This window comes from Trifolium pratense, linkage group LG1 (assembly GCF_020283565.1).
Source record: "Trifolium pratense cultivar HEN17-A07 linkage group LG1, ARS_RC_1.1, whole genome shotgun sequence".
NCBI lineage: Eukaryota > Viridiplantae > Streptophyta > Magnoliopsida > Fabales > Fabaceae > Trifolium > Trifolium pratense.
This window is the reverse complement of record NC_060059.1, coordinates 1,688,807-1,706,281: the sequence shown is the minus strand read 5'-3', so window position 1 is coordinate 1,706,281 and position 17,475 is coordinate 1,688,807. Positions and strand designations below refer to the sequence as shown.

Genomic DNA, 17,475 nt, shown 5'->3' with positions numbered 1-17,475 from the left:
TATTAAGACTCCCCTACATGAACTAGAGGGTTGACAAAATAAAAATGTTAAAACCAACAAAATTTTGGAATAAAGGCTCTAATCGGTTGTTCAAATAATAACTACATGATATTTTCTCTAACCACCCCCCGTGAATCTTTTATCCCCCTGAATTTCCAATTTTGCCCTTGAAAAAACTTCGGTTCGTAGAAACCGAATTTTTTTTTGCCTTGAAAACAAATTTCGGGTTCTAAAAACCAAAATTTACTCTGAATTTGCACTAGAAAAAATTCGGTTTCTGCGAACTGAATTTTTCTGCAAGGGCAAAATTGGAATATTGGGGAGTATAAAAGATTCATCGGAGGGGGGAAGAGAAAACATCTAACTACAGTATTAACTAGTACTGGTATATACTTTGGGCCAAAATACATTAGAAAAGTTGTTTATTAATGAGTTTGGGCCAAAGTGCTCATAATGCTTTGGGCCAAAATAGTGCCTTTGTGGTACACCCCCCTCGTCCACCAAAGGAAAGGCAATCAAGATCCTATTCTGTTGGCATTAGATACTCAAAATTATGATGCATAGGATAGGGAGGAGTTTGAGGATGCCAATGATCATGGTATTGATGGAAACTCTGGTATTTTGGATTTGTTGGGTCCAAATTTACATGGAGAGGTCCAAATTTATCGCGGGGGTGGAAGGATATATGAGCGCTTAGGATGATACTTGGTGATTCAATTTTCCGAATGCTTATGTCAGAGTGTTAACTCGTCTTGAGCTGTTATGTCCAATATTTACCATTTTACGAAACAAACGGATCCATAATCAGTAAATTCCAACCAACATTAATAAAGTAGAGGTCTTTGTTAAACTTAACATCATGCACATAATCATCAAGTACACATATATATGTGCAGTTTCTGTTTTTGGTTAAATATATAATAAAGCATTGAAGAGTAGTTGAATTTAGAGAGATATTAGTTTCCCAAACGAATGAATAACTTTAGCAAAGTTGTTAAAGTTTTTGTAAGCTATCTTTGATCATGCAATATTTGCTCCTCTCATCATCACCAACTCATCTTATACTATATCTCAATTCCCTAACAGAACACATTAATTAATTAATTAATTAATTATAAACCAAACTATTGTTTATTTATCTCTCTCTCTCATTCACTCTCTACACTTCACCTACCAATGTAACTTATATGCATATAAAAAATATATTCTTGTGATAATTAGTTACATCATGCTTTTAAGACATTCATTGATATAAGAAACTTTATTTCTAGTTCATTTGCTGAGATAGGATTTTTGTTATAAGTTGTGTTATATATATTATTATGTATGCATATCATATGATTCAAATTTTGTAATGATGATAATGATGATGCAATTAACTGTTGTCATCAACTGAGTTTATTGTATGATATAGCATGTGAGTATTTTTAAAAAAAAATGCAGCATATTCTAATAGTACATTAATATCTTATATATTACATGATGTATGATTATGATATCTGACAAATTCTATAATGGTACATTTTTCAGCATCTATTGGATTCTCATTAATAATTGAGAGAGTGTGACATGAACAATTTCATCATGCAAAACTTTACTGAGAGATTAAGACCTCTTGTTGGTTTGAATGGCTGGGATTACATTGTCTATTGGAAATTAAGTGATGATCAAAGGTTAGATATATACATTAACATAACTAATCATTCAAATTTTATCTCCTTATCAAATTAATTTTGATGTTACTTTTCTGGTTTATGTAGGTTTCTTGAATGGTTAGGATGCTGTTGTAGTGGAAGTGAAAGTAATCAAAATGTTGGAGAAGAACATCTTTTTCCTATATCTTCATGTAGGGATACAATGTTTTCACATCCAAGAACAAAGTCTTGTGATCTTCTTTCACAACTTTCCACTTCCATACCTACAGATTCAGGGTATATATACATATAAATGTCCTATAATCTGTCTCTTTAATCTATCTACTATGTCCTATAATCTCTTCTTTGAACAGGATTTATGCACAGGCTTTATTAACAAACCAGCCCAATTGGTTGAACTATCCTAATACCTTGGATCCAAACACTTTACAAGTTAGTTAATTTATTCATGTTGAATTCATGAATTGAATCCTATTTTTTTTTTAACTTCATCTTTATATATTGATATTTTGAGTACTAATTTTGCAGGAAACAATTAATGGGACCCATGTTTTGATTCCAGTACCTGGTGGACTAGTTGAGCTCTTTGTCACTAAACAAGTACAGTCACACTTATATATAGATACATAATCGCTTATTCAATGTATCTGAAAAAAGAATCTTTGGTTAGATATTAGGAATTGACAAGTAAGACTAAAAAGTTCGTGTTAGTTTTGATGGATTAGATATTAATCACAGGGTTAAATAATGTTTACCTCCTGTAATGTTAGCGAATTTTGGTTTACTTCCTGTAATATTTTTTTTTTTAACCTTTAAATTAAGTTAAAGTACCTTTGATGCAATTTTACCTAAATAAATATGCTTTGTGTATAATATGACAGGTTGGTGAAGATCAACAGGTAATAGATTTGATTACATCTCAAAGCATTGCAATGGTGGATCAAGAAGGAATGAACCATTCATTTGGCTTCAATTCAATGAGTAACATGCAATTAAATCAAGTTCTAGGTGATGAAAATGATGGAAATAAAACATTGAATCTTCCACATGACATTTCTGTAATGAACTTCATGCAACAGTTCAATTACAGTTACAATCAGCAACAAAACAGAATAAAAAACGACGAAAATTTCTCCGAAGAATACCATGGTTCATTCCTTCATGATCTTGAAAACAATAACATTCTCAAATCAAACACAGAAGAGGAAAATGATAACAAAAGTTTGATGACAGATAATAATCAGTATATGTTTGTTGATCCATTAGACTCAAAAAAGAAACAAGAAAATGGTGTTGGTAGATCAGATTCTATGTCAGATTGTAGTGATCAGAATGAAGAAGAAGATGATGGAAAATATAGGAGAAGGAGTGGAAAAGGAAACCAATCAAAGAATCTTGTTGCAGAGAGAAAAAGAAGGAAGAAACTGAATGATAGATTATATAATCTTCGTTCTTTGGTTCCGAGAATCTCAAAGCTTGATAGAGCTTCAATTCTTGGTGATGCTATTGAGTTTGTGAAGGATTTGCAGAAACAAGTGAAAGAACTTCAAGATGAGCTTGAGGAAAATTCAGACACAGGAACTGAAAGTAACTGCATTGTTAATGGAATTAACAATAATCAATATGTTGGTGGTGTTCAAGTTCAACCAGAGAATCCTAATAATAATGTTGGAAGAGCAGAACATGGTTTTCATGTTGGTAATGGCTATGTTTCAAAACAAAAGCAGGAAGATGTTGGTGCTGTTACTGATAAGCAGACACAGCAGATGGAGGTATACCTAATTAACAACCTAGTTTATAATATAATCTCTATATTAATTGCTGAGGTTTTTGACTAAATCACGGTCGATTTCACTGTTCGTGATATATATATATATATCGATGAAAATTGCCGTCAAATGTGGTCTCAATGACAGGTCGCTTTTGGAAGTCAAATGCGGCCTCAAATGCAAGTCAGCGTCTAATTTTTATTATCTGTTAGAATTGCGACCAAATGTGGCTTCAATTGCAAGTCACAGTAATTGAGATCGCGGAGACATTAAAAAAATGCTTTTGTTTTATTGTGAAGTAAAATATGACCAATAATTGTTTCAGATAGGGATTAAATTTGGGTGCTACGGATCGATATACATTGTTTTATTAGACATGAAATGACTAATAGTGTTTGTGTTTTGTTTGTGCTTAATTGTGTTTTCTATGTTTCTCTCATGAGTGATGACTTACATTGCAAGACATTGATATTGCAGCCACAAGTGGAAGTAGCTCAGATAGATGGAAATGAGTATTTTCTGAAGGTGTTCTGTGAGCATAGGCCTGGTGGTTTTGTGAAATTGATGGAAGCTTTGAACACTCTAGGCATGGATGTAGTACATGCCACAGTTACTAGCCACAAGGGTCTTGTCTCAAATGTTTTCAAAGTGGAGGTAAACATATAATATACTTTCAAAACCTTGTAATTTTAATATTCCAAAATTGTCCACTTCAATAGATATTCTGATACATATCCAAATAAGATGTGTACCGAAGAATTTAGCGTTGATTAATATATGATTATGAACAGAAAAAGGAGAGTGAAATAGTTGAGGCTGAAGATGTAAGAGATTCACTACTAGAGCTGACAAGAAACAAATCTACATGTTGGAGTCATGAGATGGCAACATCAACATCAGAGAATGGTGTGATCAGTAAGGACCAACATGATCACCAGCTCCACAATCACCAGATTAATGCTGCTGCCTATCATCCACATCAATTTCATAGTTAACCTTTTTCATAATTAATCTTTGTCATTGATTATACATTATAATGTTCCTTAGCATAGTTGAAATAATTGAAGAGGTTGTCACCAACCTATATATGAGGCAATTGGTGTATGTGTTATTGTTATACAATAATCTTTGGTGTTAAATATATATTTTTCAGTCTCTTTATTAATGATTCATCCTTTCAAATTTTAACTACATATTTTTTTTTTTTTTAAAACTTGGTATCCGGTCTTAGGACCGACTAATCCAAGGGGGATCCCACCGCCCACTTGCGGGGGGCCCATTTAAAGCCAGAGTTTTTTTTGCTCTATATGGACTTAGAGCACCGAAATTGGCACAAGCGGAATCGAACTTGAGACCTTGAGAGGAGCATATACTCCAAGGGCTCAAGCCAACACCACTCGACCAACCCCAAGTGGGTTCAAATTTTAACTACATTGATTATTTCTTTACAAAAACATCTTTAAGAATTTTAGATTTTTTCTACTAGTTTGGTTTAGAAAAACAACAACAACAACAACAACAAAAAAAAAACCGGATCTAAACAACATCATCTCTCAAGAAATATTGGATCAGAAGAAAAATAAAAAAGATATGAAAACTTGTTTGGATCTAATTTGAGAGATTATGTAAAAAGAACAACAAGTTCTCGTAAGCATAACTCAGTTTCAAGGAACATTATATGTAAAATGCAAGAATCGGAGTTCGAACTCTAATGTTAATTACCACTATTTCAATAAAACAAAAAACAATTGTTCAAACAAAATAAAAGTTGATTTTGAGTATGATTTGAGCATCAGTTTTAAAAAGCTCGATTAGGATAGCTTCATGGAATAACCAATAAGCAATTAATGATTTAATTTCATCATCTGCTCAAATTATCATAGTTTCATTATTTTTTAAAGACAAACAAAACCAAAATATGAATATAAAGAAGAAAATAGGCGAAAATAACAAAAATAAAATATGAATGGAAATAATAAAATAGAAGAAAATGATGATTTGAGCATCAGTTTTAAAAAGCTCGATTAGAATAGCTTCATGGAATAACCAATAAGCAATTAATAATTCATTTCATTCATCATCTACTCAAATGATCATCATATTCTCAATCAACTAAAAAAATAAAATAAAAAATGAATCGAAAGAATAAAATAGAATAAAATGAAAAATATTGTGTTTCAATTTAACAAACCCTATATGACTCTATATTTATAGATCCAAACATGTTAAACCTATCACTTAATTATAAGTTAGAAACAGCAATGTGTCCCTTTTAAAAAGTCCTAACCCAACAATTTTGTAACAACTATAACGTCAACATAGGGATATACATGCATTATTGTTGAATAGATTTAATATAAGCTAGAATAATAAAAAAAAATAAGAAGACACAATTTTGAGATAAGCTAGAATAATTTTGAAACTACTTTGTAACTTCATGCAGAGACTATAAGAAATTTGAGGCATAAAACACGATTTATAAGAGACAATAGTATTTAGTATTTCAAAAAAAGGAGATTTGATATTATAGAAGAATATATTTTTTTTATTAATCTTCTAATTTTTTTATATCTGTATATTTGTTTATCAATTAAATTTTATACAAAAAAAGGTGTACTATTCCGGTAAAAATACAAGAAAAGAAAACCATAATAATGGTCTAAAATAAATAAATAACTAAATAAATAAAACTAACTGTTTTGACCATATTTAATGATTTTTTGACTAATGACCATATTTAATGTTATTAATGGAAAAAAAAAATGAGAACTAATATTAAAAGTTTGTTTCTATCTATGTACCAAAAAAAAAAGTTTGTTTTTATCCTACTTGAAACGTTTATTTTATGCTCCCTCCAGTTTTTTTTTTATTATAAGAAACGTTTGATTTTTCAGTTTCATTTAATAATTAATGTATTTAGTTTATATTATAGATCAAATACATTAATTATTCAATGAACCAGAAAAATTGATATTACAAACACACATATTTTTACGAAATCTGCAGTTAAAATTGTTTATGTTTATCCCTTATATCTGCTAATTTCTTTAATTTTCATTTTCACAATTTGTTGGTTGGACATTAATTAGTTACTATTTATTTTTTGATGTACATGGTGATAATCAGGTATGATCTATACAATTTATCCAAATCTCACATAAATTATTAGCCTAAGAATTGTTATGAAAAGCAAACACGTATTATTATGATATGAAAACACAATGTGCAAAATTAAATAAAATTACCAAAGACCACATACCTAATCAAAGTCTTAATAAAAAATAAAATTGAACAATAATAATAATAATAATCCTGTTCCAAAAGGAATGAACATCCCAATAACTCTCCATCTTTGAGAGATACAAGAATTTTCCAATGGACTTGGTTGAATTTGTTGATTTATTTCACCACCATCCATGGAATTAGTAACATTTTTAACTTCAATTCCAAACCTCATTCCTCCAAGGCAATGGCCAACTATATTACAAATGAACCAATATTTCTTGACCTTATTGAGAACAACTTGATCTTCACCACTCTCATATTTAGCCAATACTCCACTACTTGTTTCACATGATCTAAAAGTCTCCTCTCTCACTTCATACACATTATGTTGCCCCTTCACATACTTGAAAACTATACCAATACAACAACAAACATATAAAATACATTTTAATTTCAAAATAAATTTTCTTGAAATTAAATTTAAGACTAATTTTTTTTTTTTTGTAGATAGACGAAATGACAAGTTATTGAAAATTCACACCCATACAAAAATGGAGAGATCAGGGTTCGAACGCCGATCATTGCGTCTGACCTAACAATTTCAGCATTTTTAACAGTTGGGCAAAAATTTGTGGACACTAAATATTAATTTTTAATTAAACTTTCGAAATTTAATAGACAAATCACAATAAGCACTACATTTTTTTTTAAGATGATGATATAAATGATCACATGAATATCATTTATTGGTGATAAAACAAATTTTAAAAATAATTAAATCAAATACAAGAATTAAGTAAAGATTGAATTAAGAAAGAGAAATACCAAGAACATCTCCAAGGGTAAAATTGTATTTTTCTGCCCATGTAGCATAATTTGTCTGGCTACTCCATTCATCTTGATCACCAACAGCATAAACACCAGCCATGACACAGTTCAATAGAAAACTAGAGAGCAAAATAAGAATTGAGAGCATGAAGATACAATTTTTGAAAAAAGTTGTGACTCCCATTTCTTTGAAAAGGTAAAAGAAGATGTGATGAAACAGTGGCTGAAATAAGGGTTGGTTGCCACTTACCAAAGGTTTGCTTGTGTTTGAAGAAACAGCTCAAATATGGAAGTCCACTTCATCAAATAATTTGTCAATGTTCCAAATTTATTATAAGTCATTAACCACTTATTTTACATAATTTTAAAACAAAGGCAAAGATGGCACTATAAATTATCTTTGCATAACAAATACAAAAGTGGCTAATGCATGGACCCTAAAACATCATTGAAGTTTTACACTTTGCTTATGAAATGATTATTAACTTCACACCCAAGATACCAGAGGACTATACATAGTAAACATTGCTATGCAAATACTATTTTTTATAGAGAATTCGATCATAATAATCATAATTAATAATTATTATTTTTTCGACAAATTAATCATTAACAACTTATTTTTAAAAATAAAAAAATAGAAGGGTCTTTATCTTTTTCTCTCTTCAGCTTTGAATTCATGGTCTTAAGTTCTAAACAGTATTTCCATAGGTAGAACGTAATTAACATTTGAAGACCCATAAAAAAGATTATTGATTGAATGATACAGTTGCCAGCTGAACCCAAGATAGGTTGTCATAACTTGATTATACTTGTTGGAGTGGCAACAAACAAGTAATTTTAATAATTAACAACCCATAAAGTGTCCAACAACTTATAATTTAGGTCCCAGTATATTCTTAAAAAATGGATTTTTGATGATTTAAATTCACAATTGATGAGAGGCTAAATCAGCCTTATGAGATTAATAAATGGAGTGTTAGGGATTGGACCTTGATTAAAAAATGTTTTGGATAAATTTATTTAGAATTCTAATAGGATTTTAATGAAAAGAAAATTGAAGAAGTTTGTTTTGAGATAAATAAAGTCTAACTAATGATCGTTTATGTCAATGCTTCTTGTGGAGCCGTGATTCATGACCATACCAGAGGACTATATTCTTCTCCTTTGCGGATAATCTTAGTCGTGTTTGTTCAATATTACATATGTTCAGCTCTGGGCTATCTTGTTAAGACTTAAGATTTGTCTTTCTTTCCACCTATAATTTTTCGCGTCTCCATGTTAAAAGAGTTCCTTCAACTGTTATTCTTACAGATGACCATAGACGAAGAGCTCAAGCTTTGAGTATGCATTGTAGATCCCTTTGTTAAACTTATATGTGCATGGTATATTCCAAATAGTTACGGTCTACATATCGGATACAACTGATGCAGAGCCTCACTCTGAATAGTATTGTAGTCATTGCAACATCGGATACAACTTATACAGAGCCTCACTCTGAATAGTATTGCAGTCGTTGCAACATCTAAAACATGATGTCACGACCCAGATTGTAATCGAAGACCTTTTTCTACTACCTTAACAAACTTATAATAATACATAAAAACTTATTTATTTGCATAACCTAAAAATAAGCTATTCTAAATGGTGCCTTATTGGAAAGAGAAAGTGTGCAAAAAATTAGAAATTTATTGGTGGATTAAAATGAATGTATAATAGGAAGAAAAATTGCAAAAATACAGTTAATAAAACAATTGGAATTGCCCGAAAAATACAGCATACTAGAAAAATTGGAATTGCCTGCAAAAATGCAATGTGATTGACAAAACAATCCAGGAAGAGAGAAGAAAAACAAAATTGGTTGGTTAGTCTTCAATTATATTCAATTCACCAAATCCTCACACAAAAGTTAATAAACCAGTGCAAGATAATCAACAAGAGACTTTTACATGCATGAAAATATCCAACCCTTCCCACCCTCTTTCCAGATATTCAAAAAATAAAAGTTCAAAACATAAAAGTTAGTAATGAACATTGCCTCCCCATCTGCAGGTGACCATACTACTCAAAAGGGATATTTAGCATGCTCTGTTAGTGGTTGCTTCTCTCCAAGGTTTTTGCCACCAATTATGCTCCTTCAAGCTCCTGGAAGTGAACAAGGTCATTTAAGCAAGAGAAATAAAAGTTTTTAATGGTATAAATCAGAACACACGAGAATCTTTAAGCTTGTCAGTACCTTCAAATTTTAAGGAAGTGATGTATTTATTTTGCTACAGCTCTTTCAAATGCTTGAATTCCTCACAATCAGCTCCAACCTCACTCAGTGACAAGAAAAGCTTTGGCATTATCTTGCCTAACATCAACTTGAAACCAACAGATGTAGAATTTGGACTGCTATTATTACTCACGGAGGCATCTCTGTTCAACGAGCCAATCAAGTAACCTTTCATATATGCATCGCAAGCCTTAAGGATGTAATGACCACGTCTCTTAAAGTGATCTTTGATGAGCACTTCGAAATCCTAGAGAATTCATCAAGAAGATAACAGTTAAATATACTTTGCACAACTAAAAGAATCAAAGTCTCAACAACACATGGAAATATTAAATCTAAACCCTATAGACTTCCCGACATTGTTTTTGGTGAAGACTTAAGACACAAAGTATCGTCAAAATGAATATGTATAATTAACATAACAATTTCTGTGTCATTCAAATGTCCTTCCTTGCAATTAAATAATTCGGAATAGTTTGTTTTTAGTATTTTGTTTATTACATTTTCCTCCTAAGATAGAAATGTTGTTTTGCAGATTACCATAAACACATGCTCCCTAAAAAAATACTTATATTTATTCTTTGCTAACCATGCCCCAACAACGTTTTAAGGGTGCAAATTCTATATAATGATACATTATGCCTATGGCAATAGTCCTTTGACTAATCATGATAAAATAAGAGCAGTGTTGAAACAAACAAAGGGATAGAATCAAATAAAACATCTAAACATTATTCATAATCACCTTAGGGGGCTTCCGCATAAGATACATCATGGTCTTGCAGTTCAGTAAAAATGTATTCTCATTGTATGACAATGAATTCTTCTCTCCTTCAGCTGTTCCAGTTTGCTTATCATATCCAGCTTCATTGAAGTAAGGCTTGGAGTTGAGTACTAGTCCTTGTAGTGAAACTAGAACTTGAAGGATGCTAGATGATTTTGGATCCCATACTTCATTTCCTCTGCCTGTCCATGTATTAAGAAGGCTAAGGCAAACTTTCCCTTCCTCGTATAAATTAGGGTTAATACGCCAACCACCTGAATGATAGTACGCTGACTGCATCATTTAAGGCCCAGACAAAGAACACAGAAAAACATGAGATACATTTATGTGGACTAAATTTATACAATGGAATATAAACTCTTTACATTTAAACATCTTCCTTACCGGCGGAACATCAGGATACTCTGGTGGAAGGTGAAAATCAAAGAAAAACAGTCCATCTTGGTAAGGGGTCCCAAATGGCCCTACAATAACTGCTCTCAAAAGATCCATTCTATCTTCATAGACCCGTACAAAGATTTCATCTGTCAAAATGTTTAAATTGTTTACATTTGTTGAAATGGATGCATAAGTACATCACAATACAAAAATTAGATGGTATGAATAAATCTATCATCACAGTTCACTGACCAGGAAGGTTATTTTGTAGTATGCTCCAATCTTGTTGCACCTTCTTAAACCATTTTCGGTTGTTTCTCTGAAAAAGGAGTGAAAATCATTTAGTGACTTCTTACTCCATATGATATAATAAAGGAAATTATACTTCAAAGAAAGAAACAGGCATTTTAATGTATTTGAGTGCATTCTCACATGTTTGATGCACCAACATGATAATCATTCATCGGTGTTGATATTTAATTTAGCTATATATATATATATCAATCAATACTCAGGCAAATGCATGCCCGTGTGTATTGGTTAATATTCATCAAAGGAAGATGAAGCATAAGATAAACACGCAACTACCTATTCATTCTTTCATTCCCCTACTTTTCTTGATATTAGATATAAGGCATCAGCAGTACCTGTCCATTTGCACCAATATAATAATGGTCTGACGGATCTGTAACCATGTCAAAATGTTTCAAACTGCAAGCATCATTGTCGCAACTTGCAGGGGCCTCTCCATTTTTCAAGCTGCACGGCGTCTCAGCTACTTCCACATTTTCAGATCCTTCTGGAATAATAGCTTCCTCACTTTTACGACTGTTGCTGCCTGAATTGTCACCATCAATGACAATACATTCCTGAGAACTGGACTCACATACATTAACCGGTGATGGACATATAATTTCATCATTTGACTGTGTGTGAACAGGATCTAAGTTCTTTTGTCCCCTGGAGAATATTCCAGAGGCAAGTCTGGTGACGAATCGAAGGGCCGCTAGCGGGACAGAAAGTGCTGTGGTCCGACCAAAGTCTTTCTCTCCATCTTCTGCCTCAGAAGTAACATCGCTTGAATTTTCCATATTAACATCCTGCATGTAATCTTGCGTAATTATAGAAATAGACTAATAATAACAATAACCAACATCTCTAGTTGGTCCATGATATGTCTACCATAAAACAAATGCTTTTGTCAAAGGAAGGAACGGACTCAAAGACCTTTCAAAATGAGGAAAAATAATAATTTATTTCCACTATGAAGTAAATTTTTTATAGGAATCCTGCTAAAGGTAGCAGGTCACAGATTTTCCCTTAGGCTTCCGCTTAGAAAGAAGCAAGCTTAAAACTTACTAATAATCACATTATAGTTGGAAAGAGAAACAAACCTCTTTGGAATGCTCTAGGACTTCCATTTCATCATCATTAACGGTTTCCCAGCTTGCAGCATCACTTATATCGCTCCCTGCAGCAACTGATTCATCATCATCATCTCTATCAACCACATAGATTGCTTGGGGCCCAACCTGGAAGTAAAGTAAATTATAGACAGTGAAAATGGAAATGCTGTATCATTAGGCATCAACAAGTGATTAACAACACAAACACACCACACGTTTATACCCTCAATCTCTTATTTTGCCTCTTAGGTTATTTAGACAAAAGTTTTGATTAAGAATCTAAGTCAAACCTTCATTTAAGGCTGTGAATCGGAAAGACCCATAGACTTAAATTCATGGGTTATTTTAGTACCACTAGACTGTTCAACAAGCTACCAGAGGAATTTTAGTAACCTCAGTCAGTAGCAAAAGGACATGCTTCACTTATTCATAATAGTCTATGATTTTCTCTTACATTATTTAACCCTATAGATATTAAAATGAATACAAAATACCAATTACATTGTCAGTGATATAAAACCTTCCAGCAAACATTTAGATAAAGATCACCCACTCAAAATATTTACTATCAAACAATGGCAGAAACCCATATCTACTACTCCACTTTGATTTTTATATTATGGCACAGGCAACAAATGTTCTTTGACTAGAGATTCTCATACTCCACAACGCAACAAATGTGCCTTATCCCATTAAGTGGGGTTGGCTACATGGATCAAACAATGCAATAATGTTTCTATATCACATACCATATTTCTATCCACCTCATTAGCCTCTAGATCTTTCATACTCCACCTTATTTTATATTCTATAGCTCCACCTTAAGGATCAAATATTCTCTTAGAAATTAGGGTATTGGTCTAACTCAACCCCAAAAGCCAGCTCAAGAGGTGAGGATTGCTAAATACATATAAAGTAAACTAAGGTGCGCAGATTCACCTTTCCCTCATTTTCCCTAGTAATACTATTTCAAGCTTCTGCAATAAGTTTTGACAACTTTCAGATGTAATCCTTATTGATTGCAACTCTAAAAGCTAGACCAGACTTTACCAGCCCAACAAGCATCCAAAAGTAAAATCCTATTCTACCGATAGAAACAACACAAGCAGATTGCTAGAGTTGTATTAATAATGTATGTACAAAACTGAATATTAGTAAAATGCAGCATTTATCTTTTATCAACAAAATAACAGAACAGTGAGAAATTTAATAAATGAAATGAGCATACCGTTGATACCATCCCATCAGCCCAAGTAACTTCAATATCACCATTCTTAAGGCCAGTTATATTTCCAACCCAAGAGAGGTCTGAGAACTCCACATCCCTTTCGCCAGCAGATGCATTTTCTGTTTGGGTTCCAGCTTCCTTTTTAAGTCCCCTTTCTTCATTTTCCTGCTTCGATTTCTCAATGGACTCTCCAACAGAAGCTTCTGAAGAGACAGTCACAGGTGATAGTCTAACAACCACGTCCCCGTGGCAGTAATCATAATCTGGATGGCCCTCTAGCTCATAGACACTAACAATTTCCTCCTTGTCAAATTCTCGGGGATCATCTGCCCTGGCAGCTGGTTTTATCCACCTCACACAAGCTGTCCGCTCTTTGGCATTAACACTCCTCACCACCCCAACTCGGCTAGTTTCACAATTATCCTCACCAACATCAGAGGTCTTCTCCACAACATACTGTTCTGAAACAAATTCATGATCACCAGGATTATCAATAGGAATTAAACTCGTAGAATATAGTTCACGCTCTATTGTTCCATCCTGCCAAGCAACATCAACTCTTGTCCTGGTGTTGGAAATTAGAAGAGCTTTTTCAAAGCTTTCATCTTTCTTCCGAGCTCTCTTTTCTTTCCTGATGACAACTTTCCTTATTTTCTTGCGGTGAAGAGGCCAGGCTTCATGGACAGGGTCCTTTGATACTGAGATAGAACTACCACATGAGCTAGATTCGCGTGAAGGATTCTTTCTATCATTTCCATCGTTCCCTTCCAAAGCACCCACCGGATCAAGGTCCATAGCATCCTTATTCCCATTTGATTCCTCAACTGTAGCGTCTTCTGATTCACACCCACTCCCTGTTTGATTAGAATCTAATTCAATATTAACAGAATTGTTGCGTTCCAATTTTGATTTGCTCTTGTTGATGGAAACAGAAGATGACAGTGCAGATGAGGGTAAAAGACACCAGTCACCCAATTGCCAATTTGCATGAGCAAAACAAGACAACAATTTTAAGTTTTTCGGACTCTGTTCCTCAGCTGGGGAAGTAGAAGAATATGGTCCATAACCTGCAGATGCTATCCAATAAACGAACACTGATCCAACTGTAACATTGGTGACAGTACCTTCTAACCTATTTGCTTTCCACAGGCCAGACAACCACCTAGCCATCTTGAAGATTGATGAAGACTTGGCCCTTACACGTTGCCCTGGGTAATAAGGGAAATGCCCATCTTCAAGAATATTCTTTGAAATCGGTTTAAGATTCATTGGATCTGCTTTGGAGACTTTACAAACTGAACCATCATCGAATAAAACAGTCACATTATCCAAAACCTCATCAACTCTTCCTAGCCAAGACCCGAGCACCACATAATCACCAACAGTGAAATCCCTAATACGCTGTAAGGCTTTTGATGAGACCTCTTTTACAATAGATCCATCATGGGCCAACAAATCCACAGACATATTGACATCAACCACAACACCCACTTGCCCAGTAGGATCAGAGGCAGCAGCTACAAAATCACCATGTAAGAATCCACGATCAATAACCTCGACGTCGCCGAAAGTCTGTGTGGATTCAGATTCATCCATCCAGAGTACACGTAGCTCGTTAGTCTGAAGAGCAGCAGTTTTACCATGCACAGAAGCATCATTCCTATCAGAATTTCTACAACCATTATTACTTTCATCACCTTCTTCAACATCACCATCCTCATCCTCACTATCATCCTCATCATCAGATACTTCGCTATCTGAATCCGAATCTGAATCACCATTAACTTCCGTCACAATCCCAATCATCCCACCGTTTTTATTCTTCACAACATCTTGTCTATAAATTTGCACGGCATTACTTTTCTTACAAGAAACTCCATCGGGCTCGGCCTCATTGTTTTCAGAAAGTGTATCATGCTGTTGAACTTCCATCTAAAATTACAAAACATCAATGTCATGAGATAGTCATTACATTCTTCTTATTCAACATTCAACTCAGCAATTGAACACTAAAAACCTTATCAAATCCAAGTACTACTACTTATAAGAATGGAAAAAATTTATTCTTGACTAAATAATATAGTACTAATAATTAAAAAACATTCAAAAGACATTTGAAGAAATTGGTTTCAAGAAAACATCAGTACTAAACTTCTAAAAATTCCAACTTTAATCAATATGCCAACAAAAAATTCCAACTTTTAAAAAAAAAAATCCAACTTTAATCAATATGCCAACAAAAAAACTCCAAAATTGTTGTGGATCTAAAATCACATAACAGAATCAAACAAAAACATGGTTTAGCTGCGAATCATAATTCAAAACCCAGTTTTTTAAATTCAAATTGACACGCACACACACAACATCGTCAATAAATATTTTTAGCTCAATCAGATTAAATCATAATCGATTATATCCTAAGAAAAACAATAATCAAAACATGGATTAACATACCCTAGGGTAGCTCAATAAATCAAAAGAAAAAGCGAACAAATTGATCGAACATTAAAAAAAGAAAAGAAATAAACGAATGAGCTAGGTTTTTAGATTGATCGGCGCTGCAAGAGGTTAATCGTTGAAGAAAACAAAATTGAATTTGGAGATAGAAAAACGAATATTAGACATTAATTGAAAAAGAAAATTATAGAATGAATACGAAAACCTATATAGCTGTGGGAAGAAGAGAAGATGAAAGTGAAGCTTACGAAGAAAGAAGAACGAGTTTGCGTTTATGAGTTGAAGACGACACGACGATGATGAAGAAGAAGAACATGCGAAGAAGTCGAGTATTTTGTTGTTGCAGCGGCGAAAGGGTAAATTCGTCATTCCATGTTTTATTCTCTTCTATCTATGTGGGTAAACCCTGATCAGGACCGTTCGTTTTAAATATATTTTTCATCATTTCTTTTTTTACTTAGTCTTTATTTTGGTCAATTTTATTTATTTTGTTACCTAATGTTTCTTTTCTTTTTTTGTGAAATACCTAAGTTTTTTTTTTTTTTTACAAAATCTAAGTTTTTTTAATCATCAGTTTTTAGAGTTAACTTTTAAATACTTTTTTTTTGGGAAACACTTTTAAATACTTTTGGATTCTTTTTGTCTAGTTTTTTATATTTTTTTTTATCGATTGTTATTTTTAAAGGGTCATGCTAATTGTTAAATAGTGCATCAGACACTTGTTAAACATGTTAAAAAAGAAAAATTAAGATAAAATTATTGTTAAAAATATATATTTTTTATATTTTTGAGGTATTGAATGCACAAGTTTTAAAATAAACATTCTTTAATGGTATGTTTAACTAGTTAATTTTCGGGGCATGGTTTAATATTTTCCTTTTTTATCTTGTATTAGAAATTATCCTCTTACTCTAATTTCTTATAGAAAAAACTAAAACTAACTTAATAAAAAAATTAACAAAACTAATCGTGAAAAACTATCTTAGAAATGAGTATTGGGCCTAACTCATCCTTACAAAACCGGCTTGTAATGTGAGGATTGCCTCTAGTTTATAAACACTTAGTCAGGTCATCTCTCAACCGATGTGGGACTTCTTAACACACACCCTCGCGTTCAGCGCTATTGGGCTTGATACTCGGATACAAATGGTATAGGTGGCCCGATATCGGGTGGCCCAACGGATCTTGGAGAGGCTCTGATATCATCTTAAAAGTGAGGATTGTCTCTAGTTTATAAACACTTAGTCAGGTCATCTCTCAACAGATGTGAGACTTCTTAGCAAACTAATAGTCAAAACTGATATTTGTTTCCCATTAAAGAATGAAGACGTGCGGAACACTCGCCAAATTAAGGAAAAAAGAAAGAAAGAAGCAAAGTAATGAAAATGCTTTTCTAGGTGATGCAAGTTTAGGATTGTTTGTTGAGAATACGTTCAAAAGTAGTCTTTCGATCCAAAAATGTACCTAATT

The 17,475-nt window shown here is 32.9% G+C and overlaps 3 protein-coding genes and 2 non-coding genes across 6 annotated transcripts; 1 reads left to right on the top strand and 4 right to left on the bottom strand.

The window, feature by feature from the left end:
- The first annotated feature begins 1,324 nt into the window (after nt 1-1,324).
- LOC123885793 (transcription factor ABORTED MICROSPORES) lies at nt 1,325-4,586 on the top strand. The gene is made up of 8 exons (XM_045935118.1): nt 1,325-1,417; nt 1,531-1,673; nt 1,761-1,931; nt 2,009-2,087; nt 2,184-2,255; nt 2,537-3,427; nt 3,902-4,078; nt 4,216-4,586. Exons 2-8 carry the CDS (start codon nt 1,570-1,572, stop codon nt 4,417-4,419), a joined length of 1,698 nt encoding a protein of 565 aa, XP_045791074.1. The 5' UTR covers nt 1,325-1,417; nt 1,531-1,569; the 3' UTR covers nt 4,420-4,586.
- A 624-nt stretch (nt 4,587-5,210) lies between these two features.
- LOC123903355 lies at nt 5,211-5,295 on the bottom strand. Its single transcript, XR_006807933.1, has one exon. It is a non-coding gene; the product is annotated as a small nucleolar RNA SNORD36 (small nucleolar RNA).
- Nucleotides 5,296-5,423: 128 nt separating this feature from the next.
- Nucleotides 5,424-5,511, bottom strand: LOC123903356. Its single transcript, XR_006807934.1, has one exon. It is a non-coding gene; the product is annotated as a small nucleolar RNA SNORD36 (small nucleolar RNA).
- A 1,167-nt stretch (nt 5,512-6,678) lies between these two features.
- LOC123899632 (basic blue protein-like) lies at nt 6,679-7,795 on the bottom strand. Of its 2 annotated transcripts, XM_045950821.1 has the most exons (3): nt 7,728-7,795; nt 7,475-7,596; nt 6,679-7,060 (listed from the first exon to the last, which is right to left on the bottom strand). In XM_045950821.1, the coding sequence occupies exons 1-3, from the start codon at nt 7,778-7,780 to the stop codon at nt 6,696-6,698; spliced, it is 540 nt and encodes a 179-aa protein (XP_045806777.1). In that variant the 5' UTR covers nt 7,781-7,795; the 3' UTR covers nt 6,679-6,695. The 2 variants fall into 2 exon arrangements, with proteins under 2 accessions (XP_045806777.1, XP_045806767.1); XM_045950811.1 differs by having other exon boundaries at nt 7,475-7,792.
- A 1,529-nt stretch (nt 7,796-9,324) lies between these two features.
- LOC123885345 (probable ubiquitin-conjugating enzyme E2 23) lies at nt 9,325-16,427 on the bottom strand. The gene is made up of 9 exons (XM_045934625.1): nt 16,254-16,427; nt 13,549-15,480; nt 12,309-12,446; nt 11,562-12,014; nt 11,167-11,233; nt 10,921-11,060; nt 10,498-10,809; nt 9,714-9,999; nt 9,325-9,622 (listed from the first exon to the last, which is right to left on the bottom strand). The coding sequence occupies exons 2-8, from the start codon at nt 15,478-15,480 to the stop codon at nt 9,748-9,750; spliced, it is 3,294 nt and encodes a 1,097-aa protein (XP_045790581.1). The 5' UTR covers nt 16,254-16,427; the 3' UTR covers nt 9,325-9,622; nt 9,714-9,747.
- Between the last annotated feature and the right edge of the window lie 1,048 nt (nt 16,428-17,475).